This window comes from Ursus maritimus, unplaced genomic scaffold, assembly GCF_017311325.1.
Source record: "Ursus maritimus isolate PB19 unplaced genomic scaffold, ASM1731132v1 scaffold_33, whole genome shotgun sequence".
Lineage (NCBI taxonomy): Eukaryota > Metazoa > Chordata > Mammalia > Carnivora > Ursidae > Ursus > Ursus maritimus.
Genome location: NW_024425897.1, coordinates 93554 through 113919, shown reverse-complemented (window position 1 = coordinate 113919; position 20366 = coordinate 93554). Strand labels below are relative to the sequence as shown.

At 51.1% G+C, this 20366-nt stretch overlaps 1 protein-coding gene across 27 annotated transcripts in view; it reads right to left on the bottom strand.

The window, feature by feature from the left end:
- IGLL5 (immunoglobulin lambda like polypeptide 5) overlaps window positions 1-20366 on the bottom strand; it is a 174959-nt gene that overhangs the window by 68676 nt on the left and 85917 nt on the right. For 2 of the 27 annotated variants that reach the window (XM_040619467.1, XM_040619478.1), the window contains exons 1-2: window positions 19551-19707; window positions 18873-19167 (exon numbers count right to left, since the gene is read on the bottom strand). The exons of 17 other annotated variants lie outside the window; for them this stretch is intronic. In XM_040619467.1, coding sequence (XP_040475401.1) covers window positions 18873-19167; window positions 19551-19596 — 341 coding nt within the window. In that variant the 5' untranslated portion in view covers window positions 19597-19707. Of the gene's footprint in view, window positions 1-7606; window positions 7905-8042; window positions 8104-14936; window positions 14998-18869; window positions 19168-19550; window positions 19710-20366 lie in introns of those variants that run through there. 8 more of the 27 variants (XM_040619441.1, XM_040619463.1, XM_040619473.1 and 5 more) reach the window with 8 other exon arrangements.

Here is a 20366-nt window from a genome sequence, read left to right as displayed (position 1 = left end):
TGTACCCATCCTCTCCACTCAGGTGGAGATGGCTCCACAGATGCCAGCAAGGCTTTAGGAGCTCAGCTGCTCTGGGAAATTTGGGTTCCAGTGCTGGTCAGCTGTGTGAAGAGTGTCCCCCAGCACAAGGAAAATCAGAGATCATGAGCACTGGACAAAAGGCTCCCTCCATCTTTCCTCCACTGAGGCCTCTGTCCCATATTCACACCTAGGCCTGGAGCCCAGGGCAGCCTAGTGCTGTCAGCTAAATGCTCTCCTGACCCAACCTGTGCAGAGCTGCCTGAAAGCAGAGTTGGGGAGGAGCTCTGGGTTCCTCAGACGTGGGGGTCTGGGCCAGACCTGCTCGATGCTTGTCCACGGTCCTCCTGGGGCTGGAGGAGAGTGTGACACAGATGGGGAAGGGGATTGTGTCTCACTTCCCCATCTGCCGGTGTCACTGTGAGCATTACCACTGCTGTCATAGGACTGACAGTAATAGTCAGCCTCGTCCTCGGCCCGGGCCCCGCTGATGGTCAGGGTGGCCGTGTTCCCTGAGTTGGAGCCTGAGAACCGGTCAGAAATCCCTGAGGGCCGCTCATTATTTTTATTAATTACAAGCACAGGGGCTTGGCTTGGCTTTTGCTGGTACCAATATGCATATCTTTTCCCCAATACATCTCCAGAGCAGGTGATGGTAGCCGTCTGTGCCAGGGCCACCGACACAGAGGGTGGCTGAGTCAGCCCACTGGAGGCCAAGGAGCCTGAAAAGACAGAAGAGGAGAGGTTGGTGTGAGGTCCAGCGGCTCATCCCAGGGGCCCAATCCTGATGCTGTGCTGAGGTTGAGCTCAGGGTTTGGAGAAGACACAGCTTAGGTCCCGTGGGGACTGAGCGTGTGTGCAGGGCCTGGGGGCTTCACCTGTGCAGAGATTGAGGGCAGGGAGCAGGAGAAGGGTCCAGGCCATGGTGGATGTGCCCAGAGCTCTATCTGCAGAGACCCCCCTGCAGGGAAGGCTCACCCAAGCTTCTCTTATTCCCTCCAGACACATGGGGCAGGGATATTAGTATGTATGCAAATGTGTTCCTCTGTGGGTCTCTAATTGGCTTAGTCACTTGTGAGATCAGAACATGTGACTGAGGAGGAAGACAGGGCCCCCGGCTTCTTCCATGGAGCTCTCTGGTCAGAAAATCAGCCTTGGTTTCCAAGTTCTGGGATCGGTAGTCCAATTCCTGGGGTCTGACCCTATGACTCTGTCTGAAATGTCTGTGCCTGGCGTCTGTGCTGGGCTGGCTTGGGGCCTTGCAGAAGCCTGGCCATGGGGTGAGCTGGGCCCCTGAGAACTGCAGACAAGTACGAATTCAGGGAAGGTGGTCCTGTAGCCTCATTACCTACCTCCAACTGCCTCATGTCCCCTCTGTGTATCCCAGAGGCACTCTGTTCTTATGCTTGGCATGTCATTACAGTGGGGAGCTCTCTCATTCTGAGGTTGGCTCACTGGGACTTGACTTGTCAACCAGCCACCAGCTGCTGGAGATTCCTCACAATGTCTCATCTGTTGACACGTACTCTTCATCCCTGTGATAGCCCTCATCCCACAAGACAGCAGAACCTGGCCACCATGATATTTTCATCAGTGTTTCATGTAAACATGTGAAGGGCATGACAAATGATTGGAAGCAAACTTTAAGCTTCCTGGTCTTTGTGTGGGTCCCCAAGGTCACAGGATCCCCCAGCATGAGCTCTGGGCTTGAGACAGCGTCCCTGCAGGGAGCAGATCCTGTCACTGCACAAGGACAACGCAGGGACCAGAGCTGTGACCTGAGCAGGGAGAATCCACGTCACTCTGGAGATATTCTCACAAGGAGGCTGCTGAGGCCCCATCCAGAGACCAGGGGCTCACCGTTCCCTGCTCTCTCTCCCTCAGCTGTTCCTGAGCAAGGAGCTGCACCCTGGAGGAGGGAAAGATGAGCTGAGGGTGAGTGGAGAGGGTGTCTCTGGACATGCCCAGCACAGAGGATTCAGTGTCCGGGAAGACTGGTGGAGAGAGAAGATCTGCATTTTTCACCCAATGTGTCAGGACTCCCATCAATATTCTGAGTGACGCTGTGTGTCTGACCCTCAGAACATGGTCCCTGCAGCCTGAGAAGATACGGTGGATCATCCCGACAGCCTCTGAGGACTGAACCCTGGAGCCCTGCTGACCCCAGGCCTGGAGTCCCTGTGAGGCTCCCCCTGGGCAGCCCCAGCCTCTGTCCTGCTGCTCCTGCTGTGGCTCTGCTGCCTCCTGCTGGTGGAGGAGGACTCAGACCAGGAGCTTCCCTCCTGCAGGTGACACTAGAGCACCTCTTATTTGAGGAAAGGTGTGTACCAGGTTTTCTGCCCCTGCTCTAACCAGCCCAGCCCAGCCCAGCACAGACAGGTCGCATACTTGGCACAGGATGGAGGGCAGATGAGATTCCTGTGGTTGTCCCAGGGTTGAAATGCCCTGGCCTGGCCCCTTGTGTTCATACAACAGGAGAGTGCAGGCTAAATTGGAGTGCATTTCTAGGGTCTCAGGCTAGGGAAGAAACCTTTGTGAGCTACTATCGGCACCCGTTTCTCTCCATTTAGGAGTCGAGTCTGTTGCTGTCTGCATCCCAGTGAGTGCCGCTGGGTCACAGTGGAACAGGCGATCCTTCCAGCATAATGATCACACCGACTCCAAAATCTTTATTAGCATTACTCCTGTCATCTCTGCCACAGAGAAGCTGGGCATTCAGACCTGGATGTGCAATTTCACATCATACACGTCACACTTTGATGAGCTCTTGTCCTTGGATTTGCAGAGGACAGACAGGAGAACCCCAGCCCAGCGCCCATTCACTGAGACCCACAATCTCTGTTTCATTCATAAGACTCTATCAATGTTTGTATAGCACTGAATTTGAAAACAAAGTGTTCTAACATCAGTATAAGCTTCTCCATTTCATATCACATAAAGTTGAGGTCCAAGGGGACTAGGTTCCCAGAGAAGCAGAGGTAAGTGGGTGAGTCCAAGATGGAGCCCAGGTGTGCTGGATTCAGATCCCGGGTCGTCAGGGCAGAGCTTGAGCAGGATGGGGGGGGGGTGAGGCCTGGCTGGGCAGCAGGGCTTCTGTCCCTGGGCTCACTGCCATCCCCATCCTGGCTGTTCTATAAAGGAGCCCTCTCAACCTGCACCTGGGGAGGGTCAGTGGGGTTATGTCCCGGGTTAAAGCTGGATCTGTAGGGACAGTGGAGAGTGTTGGGCTGTGTAGGAGCCTGGCCTGGGTCCTTCTGGCTCTGCTCTGTACTATTGCTTAGTCCTCTCTGTCCTCCAAGTTCGAGGGGATGGCAGGGGTCTCATGGCCTCACAACAGGAGTCAATGGATCTTGCAGTGGACACAAGCCCTGCAGTTTCAGGGCACCGTGGGGCTCATTCTCTGCGTCCCACCACTTGCAGAACCCTCTGCATTAAGGTCAGGGTCAGGGTCATGCTCAGGGTCTTGTGGGGGCTGAGCCTGTGGTCAGGGCCTGGGGCAGCTCCTGGGCAGAGAGTGACGAGCGGGAGCTGGAGATTCCAGACCATGGTGGACACTCCAGATTCTGTCTCTTGAGCTCACAGCTGAGTCTGGCTGCACCAAGCCTCCCTGGTGCTACCAACAGTTCCTGTGAAAATGCTCCTTCTCAGGCTGGTGGGGAGAATCTCTCCTCCTGGGCGGGCTTCACGGATCCGGTTCACGCGGAGCTGTGCTCACCTCTGGGCTGCATAGGGGAGTTCCTGTCACGGTGTGTTTGAACATCTTCAAGGCTTGAGTGAGAAGGGGCATGTGAGGACATTTCTGTAGCTGTTCTCATGAACTATGCCCTGTGGACCCTTCTCTGTGTGGGTAAAATACATAACAAAATTTCCAGGCTGTATTTAAGTGTCCACATTATCTTGACAGATTCTCTGCCTATTTTGTGAATGTTTCATGTCCCACATTGAGGAGCAGATTGGGTGTAACTTGTCCTGACTTTCTGTTTATTTTTTTTTTATTTTTTTTTAATAATGATTTTTTATTATATTATGTTAGTCACCATACAGTACATCCCCGGTTTTCGATGTAAGGCTCGATGATTCACTAGTTGCGTATAACACCCAGTGCACCATGCAATATGTGCCCTCCTTACTACCCATCACCGGTCTATCCCATTCCCCCACCCCCCTCCCCTCTGTAGCCCTCAGTTTGTTTCTCATAGTCCATAGTCTGTCATGTGTCATTCCCCCTTCTGATTACCCCCCCTTTCTTTATCCCTTTCTGACTTTCTGTTTAAGTCTTAGTGTCATTTCCTTTACTGGGGGTTTCTGATAGGCCACATCTCGTTGGGTGCTGCTGTGAAACTCCATCCGACATCCCTGTCTTGTAATTGTGGTGTTTAGACCGATTCCTGAATGTGATTAGTACTCTCATTTCAGTGTAGCATCTTGCTTTTATTTTCTCTTTGTCCCATGTGTTCTTGTTTCCTGTTTCCGCGTATCTCTCTTTCTTTAAATCTAGCCCAGCACTGTCAAGTGATTCCATTTCTTCTCAGTATTTTGACTCATTGGCTCTAACTCGTTACGACCTCATTACCTCCCCCTTCCCCCCCTTCAAGTCTACATCCAGGCCATGTTAGAACACTGTCACTTCAGAGCAAGAACCTGAGAGCATACTTCTGTGTTTGCGCTCTGGGTTTTTCCTGTCATGTTCATGCGTAATACCATTAGCTGTTCTATCATTCCAACATAGGTGCAGTTTATATTTGCTTTAGACAGTGAGTCACCTTTAAAGAGATTTGAATAATCAACAGCATTACTATCTAGCCCAGTAGGTGGCCTTGGCGTTTCCTTCTTTCATTTTGTAGATTCAGCTTATTCTGGAATCACTTCCTCCTGCCTGAGAAATGTGCATTCTTATTCCGTATGTTACACGTCAGCGGATGATCCCTTCTGTCACTTTTTGTATATCTGAAAAAATTTTATTTATTCTTCATTTTGAAAGATATATTCTCTGGGTAAGGAATGAAGTTCTTTTTTCGTTTTTTAATATATAAAAAGTGCTAATCCACCATCTCTCTCTGCGTTTCTGCTAATGAGGAATCTGCTAGAATCCTGTTTGTTCCCCTGAACATAGTGTATCATTCCCCCTCCGGATGCTTTTAATATTGTTTCTTTTCATCTTCCTTTTTTAAAAAGATTTTATTTATTTATTTATTTGACAGAGAGAGAGAGGCAGCCAGCGAGAGAGGGAACACAAGCAGGGGGAGTGGGAGAGGAAGAAGCAGGCCTCCAGTGGAGGAGCCCGATGTGGGGCTCGATCCCAGAACGCCGGGATCATGCCCTGAGCCGAAGGCGGACGCTTAATGACTGAGCCACCCAGGTGCCCCTTCTTTTCATCTTCCTTAAACAATTTGACATTGATGGCTGTTGGATTTGGTTTTTTAAAAAATATATTTATTGTGCTTGAGGTGTTGAACTTTTTGGATCTGTGGGTTTTAGGTTTTCATGAAATTTAGAACAGTTTTTTTTTTAAAGATTTTATTCATTTATTTGACAGAGATAGAGACAGCCAGCGAGAGAGGGAACACAAGCAGGGGGAGTGGGAGAGGAAGAAGCAGGCTCCCAGAGGAGAAGCCTGATGTGGGGCTCGATCCCAGAACACCGGGATCACGCCCTGAGCCGAAGGCAGACGCCCAACCGCTGTGCCACCCAGGCGCCCCTAGAACAGTTTTGAGTAATATTTCATTAAGTATTTTTCAAGCTACCTGCCCCTCCTTTGCGGACACAGTCACACCCTCTTACACTGCTCGGGCCGTCCCAGGCTCAGTGATGCTCTGTTCACTTTTTGGAGTGTTTTTTCTGTCTTTCACTTTGCAGCCTCCGTGCTGTGTCTTCAGGTTCCCTCACATGCTCTTCTTGTCGTGTCTGCTGCTCATCTCAACCCCGATATTTGTGATCTGAGACATTTTAGATTTCATCTGTAGAAGTTTGAGTTGGATCCTTTCATTTTCTTCTCCTCTTACTGTGTTCAATCGTTCAGACTAAATTTGGACCAAACTTTGCAACATGGTTCTTACTGGAATGTCCAGCCTTCTGTCCTGTCCTGCAGCTTCCAGACCTGCCACCCCATGACTGCCTGAGCTGGTTCTAAATCTAAGTCTCTCTCTGTCTCTTCTGCTCTCTCTCTTTCTTTCCCTGTGTATCACATATGAATACACTTATGTTTATATAAGAGATACATGTCCTACTGCATCTGTATTCTCTGGAGAATCCTAACTTATTGACCTCTTTAGCTGTAAGTCTTTGTTGTGAAGAGGTTTTATTTTAATGGTTTCTTTAGATTTGGGTCCTCATGTCCTAACTGATCATACTACTTCCCCGTGACCTGACCCCATTCACATGTAGGGTAAGGACGTCATAACACGCTCTTCTCTCCCCCACCACCTTTGCTCTCATTGTCATGTGTTTTATTTTCACATCTGGCATAAATCACAACACATGGTTATCATTTCTGATATAAGCAATTGACTACTTTTTGTACACATTGACAAATACAAATGCTTTTATATTTATGCACATATTTACGATATCTGATGCCTTTTATATCTTTACATAGATTCACTTAAGTCTCTACTGACCTGTCCTTCTGTCTGAGGGACATCCTTGTAGCGAGGGTCTGCAGGAGGTCAATTCTATAAGATTTGCAACAGAAAATGCTTTATTTTGCTTTCAATTTTCAAGGATATTTTCAGTGGGTAGACATCAAGGAGGACAGGTGTGTTCTTATAATATTTTGAAGATAATGCTTCAGTCTTTTCTAGCTTACATGGCCTGTAATGAGAAATGTGCTCCCACCACGATGCTGGTTCCTCTGTACTGAACACAACTCCTCCCTGGTTGTGAGAGTGTCCACATCGCTGGTTTGTAGCAAGCTCATTACGATGTGTGCTGTGCTGTCTCTAACGTTCCCTGTGCCCAAGCTCCTTTGAGCTTCCTGGATATATTGGTTCATGGGTTTCACCTGATTTTAAAACTTGTTGGCTTTTTTCCCTTCACATATCAATCACCCCCCACCCCAACTTCCCTGCCTCAGTTACTCCAATTTCATATCTTTAGGTGGAGTGAAGCTGTCCTGCACTGAGGCTTACTTCAATTTCTCCAGCCTCATGCTGTGTTTCATTTTGAACAGTCTCTATTGCTGTGACATGAAGGTGACTAGTCTGTTCTTCTTCAGCATCTAATCTGCTGTCAGTCTCATCTCTGTATTTTTACATCTCCGAACTTACAATTATCACTTAGGGATGTTTTAAAAGATTTGGATTTTGAAAAATGTCTCTGTATCTGCTCCTAACATATTCAGTCATTCATGCGCTCACACCCACAGATTGAATATATTTGTAATAAATGTATCCCTATCCTCTGCCGATCCATCTCCTGCAGAGCCTGCCTGGAAGGGTGTGAGGTGGGTCAGCCAGGGGATCTAGATCTGGGACCCTGAGCCAAACCTGCTCCTTGCTCTGTGCAAGGGCCTCCTGGGGCTGGAGGAGAGTGTGACACAGACGGGGAAGGGGTTTGTGTCTCACTTTCCCATCTGCCCGTGTCACTGTGAGCTTTAACATTGCTGTCCCATGCTTGACAGTAATAGTCAGCCTCGTCCTCGGCCCGGGCCCCGCTGATGGTCAGGGTGTGTGTGTTCCCGGAACTGGAGCCAGAGAATCGGTCGGGGATCCCAGAGGGCCGCTCAGTGTCTTTATAAATGACTGTCACAGGGACTTGGCCTGCCTTCTGCTGGAGCCATCGTGCATAGTTTTTGCTCAGTATCTCTCCAGAGCAGGTGATGGTAGCCGTCTGTCCCAGGGACACTGACACTGAGGGAGACTGAGTCAGCACACTGGAGGCCACTGAGCCTGAAAAGACAGAAGAGGAGAGGTTGGTGTGCGGTTCAGGGGCTCATCCCAGGGACCCAATCCTGAGTCTGTGCTGGTCTGAGCAGCTCAATCCTGTGGGGGCTGAGCGTGTGGGCAGTCTTGGGCAGGGGACGGCACCTGTGCAGAAAGTGAGGATGGGGAACAGCAGAGGAGTCCAGGCCATGGTGGATGTGCCCAGAGCTCTGCCTCCTGAGACCCACAGCACTGCTGGGCTCCACCCCAGCCCCTCTTATTCCCTTCCAGGCCCTTGGGACTGTGATTGGTAGTACTTATGCAAATTTCCTCCATTTCTGGGGCTTCTACTTGATAAATCAGTGGTGAGATGAGAACATGTGACCGAGGAGGAAGAGGGAAGCCCCCAGCTTCCTGGTACCAGCTCTCAGGTCAGACACCAGCCTTTGTCTGCAGGGTCTGGGATCACAGACACCTTCTGGGGATCAGACCACATGACAACCCTCTGCGACTACCTTGCTTGCAGTCTGTCCTTGGCTCCCTCTGCGTCTTTCAGGAGCCTGACTATGCAACTGGGCTGGGCCCTCTGAGAGTTACAGTCAACACTTGATACAGGGAGTATGGCCTGTGGCCTCATTCCCTTCTCCTCCTGCACCATGTCCCCCCTGCATCCCCAAGGCACTGTGGTCCCGTGCTTCCCATGTCACTATACTGTGGAACTTTCTCATTAGAATGTTTGTGCATGATTTGGTCTGTGAGTCCACTTGTGAAACTACCACCTGCTGTTGGAGATGCATCACAATTTCTAGTCTATTTACACGTGGTGCTTTTGTCTCCCCCAATCTGCAACATTGGAACAATTGGTATTGTCAACAATTTTGTTTTAGGTTTTCGTCAATATTAGATGCTATCATGCAAATTTCATGAGAAACCATCCCTGACTTAACAAACCACCATCAAGCTCCATGTCTTGTTGGGGTCCCCAGGGTTAGGTCTTCCCATATGGGGTGGGCTTGGTGGCCAGAGCCAGGGTCCCTGCAGGAGCTGGATCCTGTCACTGACCCAAGGACAGCTCAGGGAGCAGAGCTGTGGCCTCCGGTAGTGAGACCCCACTTCACTCTGGAGACAGTCTCACAGGGAGGCTGTGGACCCCTCATTCCAGGCACCAGGGCCTCTGAGGGCTCCGCCTCCACCCTCTGACACACTCCTGAGCAAAACCTGCAGCCCCGGCCTGACTCTGCCTGGAGGTGGGAACAGAGGCAGGAGGTGAATGGTCAGGGTGTTCCCAACATGTCCAGCTCAGATGAGTCAGCTTCAAGAACACTGGTGCCCAGTGCAGGAGCTGCAGTTCCCATGTGAGGCATTCACTGTGTCATCCCGTCAGTGTCCTGGGAGTCAGTGTGTGTCTGACCCTCAGAATAAGGTCCCTTCAGCCTCTGGAGATAGGGGTGACCATCCCAGCTTCCTCCTGAGGACTGCCAGGAGTCCCTGTGAGGCTCTCCCTGGGCAGCCCCAGCCTCTGTCCTGCTGCTCCTGCTGTGGCTCTGCTGCCCCCTGCTGGTGGAGGAGGACTCAGACCAGGAGCTTCCCTCCTGAGGGTCACCCCACAGCACCTGTCACCTGAGGAACGGTGTGGACCAGGGTTTCCCACCTCCCACAGGCAGCTTCCCCCCCACCCTGCCCAGCCCAGCACAGAAGGTCACATACACTGTGCAGGAGGCAGGACAGGTGGGATTCCTGTACTTGCCCCAGGGTTGAAATGCCTAGGCCTGGCCCCTTGTGTTCATACAACAGGGAGAGTGCAGGGGACAGTGTAGTGCATCTGAAACGGGTCAGGGTGCAGACAAACCTGTGTGATGTCCCACAGCCAGCAGATTCCTGCATATTTAGGAATCAGGACTGGTGCTTCCTGCATCCCCATCAGTGTAGCTGGGTCATCAGTGCAACAGGTGATGCTTCTGGAGCTAAGTTCAGTTGAGGAGGCAAACCTTTATTTAACTCTTTTTTTTATAAAGATTTTTATTTATTTATTTGACAGAGATAGAGACAGCCAGAGAGAGAGGGAACACAAGCAGGGGGAGTGGGAGAGGAAGAAGCAGGCTCCTAGCGCAGAAGCCTGATGTGGGGCTCGATCCCAGAACGCTGGGATCACACCCTGAGCCGAAGGCAGATGCTTAACGACTGCGCCACCTAGGCGCCCCCTTTTGTGTTTTTTTTTTTTTTAAAGATTTTTTATTTATTTACTCGACAGAGATAGAGACAGCCAGCGAGAGAGGGAACACAAGCAGGGGGAGTGGGAGAGGAAGAAGCAGGCTCATAGCGGAGGAGCCTGACGTGGGGCTCGATCCCGTAACGCCGGGATCACACCCTGAGCCGGAGGCAGACGCTTAACTGCTGTGCCACCCAGGCGCCCCTATTTAACTCTTATTAGTGCTATCTTTACTAGTATTGTTTTTATTACAAGTCACATCTCCTGGTTTTTGGTGTGGGAGGATTTTGAACTACCTGTCTGTGGTTTGGTGAATTGGGAATCTGCTCACTCAGACTTGGATACAATTGCACGTGATAATGGTCACAGAGTAGTTAAAAACCTTTCCTTGTGAACCCACAGAGTCAGATGGGAGCCTCCAACACCAAGGTTAACTCAGTGAGACCCCACTGCATCCACCGAATTGATTAAACAATACTTTATATCGTTTAATTTGAAAACAAGTGTTTCTCACAGCAATATAAGCTTCCCCATTTCACAGCAGGTAAAGTGAGTCCCCAGAAAGGCTCGCCTCCCAGGGAAACAGAGGAAAGTGAGGTGAGTCCAGGATGGAGCCCTGGTGTGCTGGATTCAGATCCCGGGTCGTCAGGGTGGAGCTTGAGCAGGACGGGAGGGAGGGAGGGTGAGGCCAGGCTGGGCAGCAGGGCTTCTGTCCTGGATTCACTGCCATCTGTATCCTGGCTGGTCAATGAAGGAGCCCCTCAGCCTGCACGTGTGGAGGGTCATGGGGAGCAGGCAAGGGTCTAGGCCATGGTGGGCACCCCAGATTCTGTCTCTGAAGCCCACTGCTGAGCTTCGCCACACCAAGCCTCCCTCATGCCCTCATTGGTTCCTGTGAAAATGCTCTTTCTCAGGCTGCTGGAGAGAATCTCTGTACTTCTGGGAAGGTCATAGGTTGGCTTACGTGGAGTTGTGCTCAACTCTTGGCTCTGTCGGGGAGCTCTGGTCAATCTGTGTTTGAATAGCATAAAAAACTGTACTTCTGGGAAGGTCATAGGTTGGCTTACGTGGAGTTGTGCTCAACTCTTGGCTCTGTCGGGGAGCTCTGGTCAATCTGTGTTTGAATAGCATAAAAAACTGGTGAGGGCATTTCTGTCACTCTTCTCATGAAATGTGCCCTGTGATAATTTGTTTCCATTTTTGTGAGTGTTTCAAATACACATGACATGAAATATTCCATCCTGACCATTTGTAAGAATTCAGTTCATCTTCCCAGATTCTCTGTTCTGTGTTTTTTTCCTACATTCTGAATTACGGAACAGAATCAGAGGGAATATTGCCCTTAGTATAAGTCTATTTAGTGTAGGTTTCTTATCCTTGAGTGTTACTGTTAAACTCAATTTGGCAACATCTATCTTTTAACTGTGGGGTTTAGACCGTTTCCTGACTGTGAGTGATAACATAGTTTATTAGATCCCATCGTGCTTTTTATTTTCTGTTCCTCCGTGTCTTCTCTGTTCTTCTTTTCCATTCGTCTCTTGTTTTTGAGTAACAGAGTATTTTTAGGGTCTATTTTATTTCTCTGTTTGGCTCGTTAGCTGTAACTCCTTGCTGTCCTGTCATCTGTGACTCGTCACAGGCTCCATTCAGGTGACGTCACACCACCTGATAGGGAGCATCAGACATTGGAGCCCACTTCCCGCGCTCTCTTCTCAGCGCTGTGGTAGGAATGTCATACCCGTCACTGTTCGCTACATGATAAATTCCAACATATTCTGTGATTAGATTTGCTGTAGACAGTGATTTACTTTTCAAAGGGAGTTAAGACTTCAAACAAAGTCTTCATATTATCCCTGCAGTTATCATTTCTGACTTTTACAATCATTTTGTAGATTCCGGTTCTTTCTGGCATCACTCCGTCCTGCCTGAGGGAAGTCAGTATTACTTCCTGTGTTATGGGTCTGCTGGTGACCAGTTCCGTCACTTTGGTAGAGCTGAAAAATTTTTATTTATCCTTCATTACTGAAGGATAGTCTCCCTGGATAAAGAATTAAGGGGTTTCTTTTCCTTTGTTTTTCTCAGAATTTGGAGGATGTTAATCCACTGTCCTCTGTGTGCATTTCTGCTCATGGGAAATCTGTCCGAATCCTTACCACTGTTCCCCTGAACCAAGTGTCTCTCCTCTCTGGTTGCTTTTCACAGTGTCTATTTTTCTCTGCCTTAAACAATGTGATATTGATGGGGTTGGTGTGTTGGTCCCCCCCCCCCACATATATCATTGCTTGGTGTTTTTCAAGAATTTGGCATCTGTAGGTTTTGAATTTTCATGAAATTTAGAACATTTGTGGGCAATTATTCATCAAACATTCTTTTCCACCTCCCCACCCTCACTCCCTGGCGACACAATCACATGTGCATGACGTTGCTAACGTTGTCCTACACTCAGTGCTGCTCTGCTCACTTTGTCTTTCTGCCCTGTCCATGCTGTGTCTTCACTTTCCCTCACCTTCTTCGTCTTGTCAGGTCTGCTGCTGATCTAAGTCCTTGTATTTGTGATCTGACACATTGCAGTTTTCATCTCTAGCAGTCTGATTTGGATGCTTTCATTTTATTCTCTGTCTCCTCTTGGCATTCAATCCTTCAGACTGAATTTGGATGGAAGTCTGCAATATCGTCCTGCCTTCCACACACAGCCCTCTGTCCTGTCCTGCAGCGTCCAGACCTGCTGCTCCAGGACTGCCTGAGCCGATTCTCAATGTGAGTGTCTCTCTCCCACTGTCTCTGTCTCTCTGTGCGTCACAGACAAATACACACATACATGCACATGACACCCATGTCCTATTGGATCTGTACCCTCTAGACAATCCTAAGTCATGCACCTTAGAAGCCATAACTCTTTGTTAAAATGATGTGATTTTAATGTTTTCTTGTGGATTTGCTGTCCTCACCTCCTACTTTATCAGAGTTCCTCCCAGTGACATGACATCACTCACATGCAGGATGAGGATGTCATAACATGGTCTCATCTCCCTCATCATTTCTTTTTTTTTTTTTAAGATCTTATTTATTTATTTGACACAGAGAGACAGCCAGAGAGAGAGGGAACACAAGCAGGGGGAGTAGGAGAGGAAGAAGCAGGCTCCCAGCAGAGGAGCCTGATGCGGGGCTCAATCCCAGAACACTGGGATCACGCCCTGAGCCGAAGGCAGACGCTTAACACCCAGGCGCCCCTCCCTCACCATTTCTGCTCTCATCGTCATGTGTTTTACTTGTTCCTCCATTATAACTCAGACACGTTGCTATTGTTGCTGATTTAAGGAGTTGATTGTATTTACAGACATTAACCACTAAAATCTGTTTTAGGTTTATCGAGGTAGTTATGATTTCCCCAGCTTATTATAGTCTGTGTAGACTCACATTTCCGTCTGTCACCCTTTCCTTCTGTCCGAGGGGCGTCCTTCCTGTCGCTTGCGCTGAGGGTCTGTGGGTGATCAGTTCTGGGAAGTTTGCAGTCTGAGAAAGGCTTAGTTAGTCTTCAGTTTTCAATGACATTTTTCATCAGTAAAGACCAAAGATGACAGATATTTCCTATTAGTATTTTGAAGACATTGCTCCTCTGTTTTCCAGTTTATATGGTTCATGACGAGAAATGTGCTCCCATCATGATGCGGGTTCTCTGTAAGGAACACGTCTCTCCTCTCTGCCTGTGAGAGTGTCTGCATAGCTGGTTTGTGACAATTTCATACAATTTGTGCTGTGCTGTCTCTCGTGTTCCCTGTGCCCGAGCTTCATTGAGCTTCTTGGATATATTGGTTCCTGGGTTTGTCCAAACTTGAAGCCTTTTTGTAGATAATTTCTTCTTAGATTTTTTGCTTCACCCTCAGTTCCTTACCTTCCCTCCCACAGTCCTTACACTTGCACACTGTCTGGGTGGGAGAAGGTGTCCTACAGGCACTGAGCCTTCATAAATTTTATTAGGTATTTCGCTGTGTCTTTCATTTTGAACACTTTCCATCAATATGGCATCAAATTCCCTAATCTCTATCTGCTGTCAGTTGTGTCCTGTGTATTTTTAAATTTCGAGGCATTTCATTTGGGGAAGTTTTAAAGAGTTGGTGTGTGAATGATGTCTTCCATTTCTGCTCCACCCATGTGTTGTCCTTCCTCCACCACAGTCCCGGAGGAAATGGATTTCTAATAACTGTTTACAAATCCCCTGCTGATCCACCCTTTGCAGCCTGCCTGGAGGGCTGGGAGCAAGGGGACAGACTGGGGACCTCAGTCCTGGGGACCTGGGTCAGTCCTGCTCACTGCTCTGTGCACAGGCCTCCTGGGGCTGGAGGAGAGTGTGACACAGACGGGGAAGAAGTTTGTGTCTCACTTCCCCATCTGTCCGTGTCACTGTGAGCGTCAGCACTGCTGTCATAGGTCTGACAGTAATAGTCAGCCTCATCCTCCGCCTGGGCCCCGCTGATGGTCAGGGTGGCCATGTTCCCTGACTTGGAGCCAGAGAATTGGTCAAGGACCCCAGAAGGCCCATCATGATCCTCATAAATGACCAGCACAGGGGCCTGGCCTGGCTTCTGCTGGTACCACTGTACATAACATATTCTAGTTCCTCTCCAGAGCAGGTGATGGTAGCTGTCTATCCCAGGGCCACTGACACAAAGGGCGGCTGAGTCACCTCACTGGAGGCCACAGAACCTGAAAAGACAGAAGAGGAGAGGTTGGAATGAGGTCCAGGGCTCATCCCAGGGTCCCAACACTGAGGCTGTGCTAGGCCTGAGCTTGGGGTTTCGGGCAGGCTCAGCTCAGGTGCTGTTGGATGTGGGCAGGACTGGGGGCAGCACCTGTGCAGAGAGTGAGGACGAGGAGTGAGAAAGGGGTCCAGGCCATGGTGGATGTGCTCAGCGCTCTGTCCTCTGAGAACACAGCTGGCCCAGCCTCACCCTGGTCTCTCTTATTCCTTTCCAGGCTTGGGTCTGTGATTGTTAGTATTTATGCAAATTTCCTCCTCTCTGAGACTCCAAATTGATGCAAACCACTGTGAGCTCAGACCAGGTGACTGAGGAGGAAGAGAGGAGCCCCTAGCTTCCTCCAAGCAGCTCTCAGGTCAGAAATGTGCCTTGGTCTCCAAAGTTTAGTATCACACTCACATTCCTGAGGTTGGAACACAACCGCTGTCCTACCCATTCTGCCTGGGGGCTGTCCGGGGCTGGCCCAGGGCCTTCCAGAATCCTGGCCATGGGGCTGAGGTGATTCTGCTGAGACATGCAGACAACACGTGATTCAGGGTGAGGTGGTCCTGTGACCTCATTACTTTCTTCCTCCCGTTTCTCATTCCCCTGTGTCCCCCAGGGTCACCCTGGTCCCATCCTTGGCATCTCATCAGAATGAAAAACCTATAAAAGCTTCAGGAAGGAAGGGCCAGGAGCATGAGGGGTCTGGTAGCCTCATCAGGAAGCCTTAGGCAGCCCTTCAGGATGTGGGGACACCTCATACAGGAAACCAGAGGAGGCATAGCCCCTGGGGCCCATCCAGGCTGCTTGTACCCAAGGAGAAGAGGAATTCCCACGGGACTGTGCTGTCTGAGACAGCTGTCTCCCCTCCTGTGGCACATGTTACACCTGGGGCCCCCATGATGTACAATGACATCCTAAATCTGTATTATGTACTGTAAAACCTGACTACAATCCCCTTAGAACAGCCCCCACTCTGCCACTGTCTGGAGGACAGAGAACCTGCTAGAGTCTCCCACCCGATGGGACTGGGCCAGGACGGGCAGGACACCTGATCCTGAGGCCTGAGCAGCTGGTGCTCAGAGGCCAGGTGAGAGTGAGAGGCAGGCCATGGCTGGATGGTTCCTGTCCCATCCCCCATCCTTCTGTGTCACCTGAGTCGCTGCCAGGCTCTCCCAATGCCACGTTAGGTGGCACAGCAATGGTCAGCCTAGTCCTGGTCATGCTCAGGGGGCCATTTACCTAAGGCCCATCCTCAGAATCAGCCCCGGATGGTCACTCATATCTGTATATATATATAGTCAGCTCGGGGACCGGGCATGGTATCTGCTGGTACCTAGAGGCATGTTCACTCCTGGGCTCATCCCCAGAGCAGGGGGTCCTGGGGCTGTTCAGGACCACTGTCATGGAGGGAGTCCGCCTCAGGCAGGGGGAGCACAGAGCCTGTAAGAGAGGAGAGGAAAGGGTCCTGGAGGAAGACAGGCTGAGTCAGAAGTGACGGTCACAGCCCTGTGAGGGGAGGGGGCCATGTGGACATGGTGAGTGCAGGGCCCTGACCCCCAGGACCTGGAGTGGGAGGGAGAGCAGGGCACCTGTGCCTCACCCCGCGCCCCCTGTGGCCTCTCCCCTGAGCAGCAGCAGCAGAGCAGGGGTGAAGCCACGCAGAGGGTGGTCCTCGGAGGATGAGCACCACAGGCTGAGCTGGGAGCTGTCCTACCTGCAGATGCCCAGCCCCCCCCCGTCCTGCTGCAGCTACGTCTGCATCTTGGGGAGCACCTCCCTGCCCCCCGGGACTGTGTGCTCACTGAGCTTCACAGGGTGGGGGTCTAGGCCACTGTGGAGAATCTCACGCCCTCCACTGATCTCCCCGGCCCTACTCGGCAGCCTGAGACATGGGGCTTAGCTGACCTGCTCTGGTTAAGGGAGCTTGAATCAGAGTCTAGACCCCTATGATCTGAAACACTGCTTCAGAATGGACTCTTTGACCAGCCACATGGAGGGTGTGCTGTGGGTGGGTGATCCCCCGGGAAGTATTGACGGCCTGGCTCTGGTGGCAGAGACCGAGCCTTGCTCCTTTCAGCTCCTCCTGGGAGTGAATCATGAGGGAAAGTGAGGACACCGGCTGGGCTGATTCATCAAGGGGGGAGACTGTCAAGGGGGGACTGGGTGTCTACTACACAAGTGGGCCAGCAGGCATATATGGATTCAGGAGGTCCCCTGATAGTCCCTGGGCTTGTGACGACAGCCACAGATGTGCCACAATTCAATCCAGCAGGTCTGATAACGGACCGATGCTCCAGAATGAGGGTTTATCCTGCCAACTGCAGGGATGATGACTAGCTCAGGTAATTGTCGAGGGACGGGGATCATGGGGTGGGTGTTGAAATACGTCATGACAGATGACCCTCTGACCCTAGGTGGGTGGCAGAAGTGAGCAGGAGAGAAGTAACAGGTGTTTCTCCTTATGTTGTAGGAGTATGTTTGCATACATAGCAACCATATGTTTCTGTTTTCTCCACCTGTGTCCTCCCATTATCCTGTAATATCAGATGTGTTAATGTAGGAAACTCTCTATGTCAATATTGATGGTTAGGACATCAAATCAAGTTGGACAAAAATAAGAATCCCTAGTAGACAAAAGTGTATTTTGTATCCTCTTAGGGGAGAAAGAGCCCATTTGTGGTTGTCGTGGGATAGTTGCACATGGTGAGGCAGAAGCAAGGTCCTGACAGTCCCTTTATTTGCAGCCTGTGGTCTGTGTGGGTCTAGCAGATTTCATGTGCATAAGGTGGGACTCTGGTAGCTCATTACGTGTCAGATTTGACAGACCGGACTGCATTTCATAAAATTGTTTTCTGTCCATATTTCTGGGTAGGGTGGGTATAAGGAGAGATTGTTGTGCAGGGTTTGGGGGGCAGAAGTGAGGCAACACCATGTGTGTCTCACTTACAGGGTTGTGTATCTTCTGGCCACTTTGCAGGAGGAGAAAACTGCCCCATCGTCCCCATTCACCATCAGCATGGATGTGACTCTAACAGGCTTTCAGAACGCAGAGCACCTAGTGCGTCTGCATATTTTCTCAGCATATAAAAGTAGAAGAACGACCTGATCTGTCTGGGGATTGGACGTGCACACCGGGGGTTTGGGGGAGAAACCCAGCGTTGTTGGTGTATGTAGTGGCCTCCTCCACTCACTGAGGACTGTCTCCAGGATGCTGGCCATCTCACACTGTGTTCCGGGAAGCAGACTCTGAGACCGAGAAGTCCATGTGTAAAAACCTGGAAGAAGGGATATCAGCCTGGGCAGAAGGAGAGCGGCCCACAGAGACTGAGCCATCAGATGAGGCCTCCTTCCTGCAGGGAGCTCACCGCTGGGACCTTTCAGGACGTGTGAACCTGAGGCAGGGCCTTGGGATCTGGGCCTCTGGAGATGGTTCATCTGAATCTCTCTGAGAAGGGACAGAACACGGGGGAAGCAGATTTCTGAACCAGCAGCACTTGCGAGCAAGGAGCCCCCCTGTGAGCTGTCAGGGGCTCCAGGCAGCAGTGGGTGGCTGTGTGAGCCCAGAAGAGGGGATGTGGGTGAGCCCTCAGTGTCTGCTGTATCTGTCTGTTCCACTCTGGTAGAGGAGGCTCCAGTCCTGTCCCCAGGGCTTCAGGAGCTCAGCTGAGCTGGGACAGCTTGAGCTCTAATCCTGGTCAGTTCGGAGAGCATTACCCATGACCATGACACGGAAATAATGACCACTGGATGACAGCCTCCCTGTGTCTTTTTTCTACACAGTCCCTCTGCCTCCAGTTGACACCCAGGCCCAGAGAAGCAGGGCAGCCTAGGCTATCAGCTGTCAATGCTCTCCTGACCCTCTCCTGTACAGAGCCGCCTGGAGGATTGGATCGGGAGGGAGGTCTATGGAACTCAGATGAGGGAACCTGGTTCAGACCTGCTCACAGCTCTGTGCACAGGCCTCCTGGGGCTGGAGGAGAGTGTGACACAGACGGGGAAGGGGTTTGTGTCTCACTTCCCCATCTGCCCGTGTCACTGTGAGCATAAGTACTGCTGTCATAGGTCTGACAGTAATAGTCAGCCTCGTCCTCGGCCCGGGCCCCGCTGATGGTCAGGGTGGCCGTGTTCCCTGAGCTGGAGCCAGAAAATCGGTCAGGGATCCCCGAGGGCCGCTTGCTATTCTCATAGATAATCAGCACTGGGGCCTGGCCTGGCTTCTGCTGGTACCAAGAAGCATATTTCCTTCCAATGCTGTTTCCCCCACACGTGATCTTGGCAGTCTGTCCTAGGTTCACCGACATCGAGGGGGGCTGAGTCAGCACATAGGAGGCCATGGAGCCTGCAAAAGAGAAGATGGGAGGTCGGGTTCCAGCCTGGGGTGTCTCCCCTGGGTACTCCCACCTGCTGGCTTGAGGTCTTTCGAGTCCCTAAGCCATTTCCACCCTGCTGTCATCTTAGATCCTGGGCCCCTGGGACCTGCCTGGTAGATGGAGCTTTGAACAAATGAAATGCACCCACCCCCTTTCTCTGGGCAGGCCCAGCCCATGTTGTTCCAAGGAGCCAGGGAGCACAGTGGGAGGTTATCACCCCACCAGCCCCTCATCCCACAGCAGGGCCTCAGTCATCCTGCCCCCCACTGACAGTCCACTGCTGAGCTCAGAGTCAGGGCCAGGATTGTCCCAGAACCCAGGGCTGGGGTGGGGGTGAGCCTGGGCTCAGCACCTGTGCAGTGAGCCAGGAATCCGAGGAGGAGAGGAGTCCAGGCCATGGTGCTGGTGCCTCGATACTTCTCCCTGAGGCCCAAGGCTGAGCAGGGTTCCTCCCAGGTCTCTCTTATCCCCTTGCTGGAGACACCTGCTGGTTATGCAAATCAGCCAGAGCCCAGAGATTGCTGCTGAGGGGCCTTGTGGTTTTAGAAATGGGCTCAGCTCCAAGGGGCAGAGATGGGAGGGGACAGCCCCTGCAAACCCATCCTCAGCCCTGGGGATTCTCATTCACTTGTGTTCCCATAGTCCGGGGTCCAAACCTTGTCCCTCTCCCTGTCCTGACCTGGCTCCTTGGTGGGTGTGGTCACAGCAGATCTGGGAGGTGGAGTCTGTCTGCGTTTCCTGAACCCATCATAGAATGTTTACTCTCTAGGTACTAGAGGATCATAGGTCAGTGTGTGTCCTACCCCTGGTCTGTGTTGCTGAACATCAGAACGTGAGCAAAATTCCTCCCTTGCCAGGTGCACGTGGATTTTTAGGGAGTCAGAGGTGCTGTTGGATTCTCTGGCAAGGGACAGCTCCTGGGACAGTTCATAGATGCTGTGCCTCAGTATCCCCAGGGTGTGCCCCGTGCCAGGGACAGACCCAGTGCCTGAGCAAGGACTGACAGTGACTGAGTGTGGCGGGAATGGGGTTGGGTGGAGCGTCATGAAGCCCTGGACCTGTGCTAGAGACAGAGACAGATTGCACAGAAGAGACATGAGAGACCCCGAGTCAGAATTTTACATAAGAGCAAAGGTGATAGTGTAGAAAACCTACACCTTTACCTTCT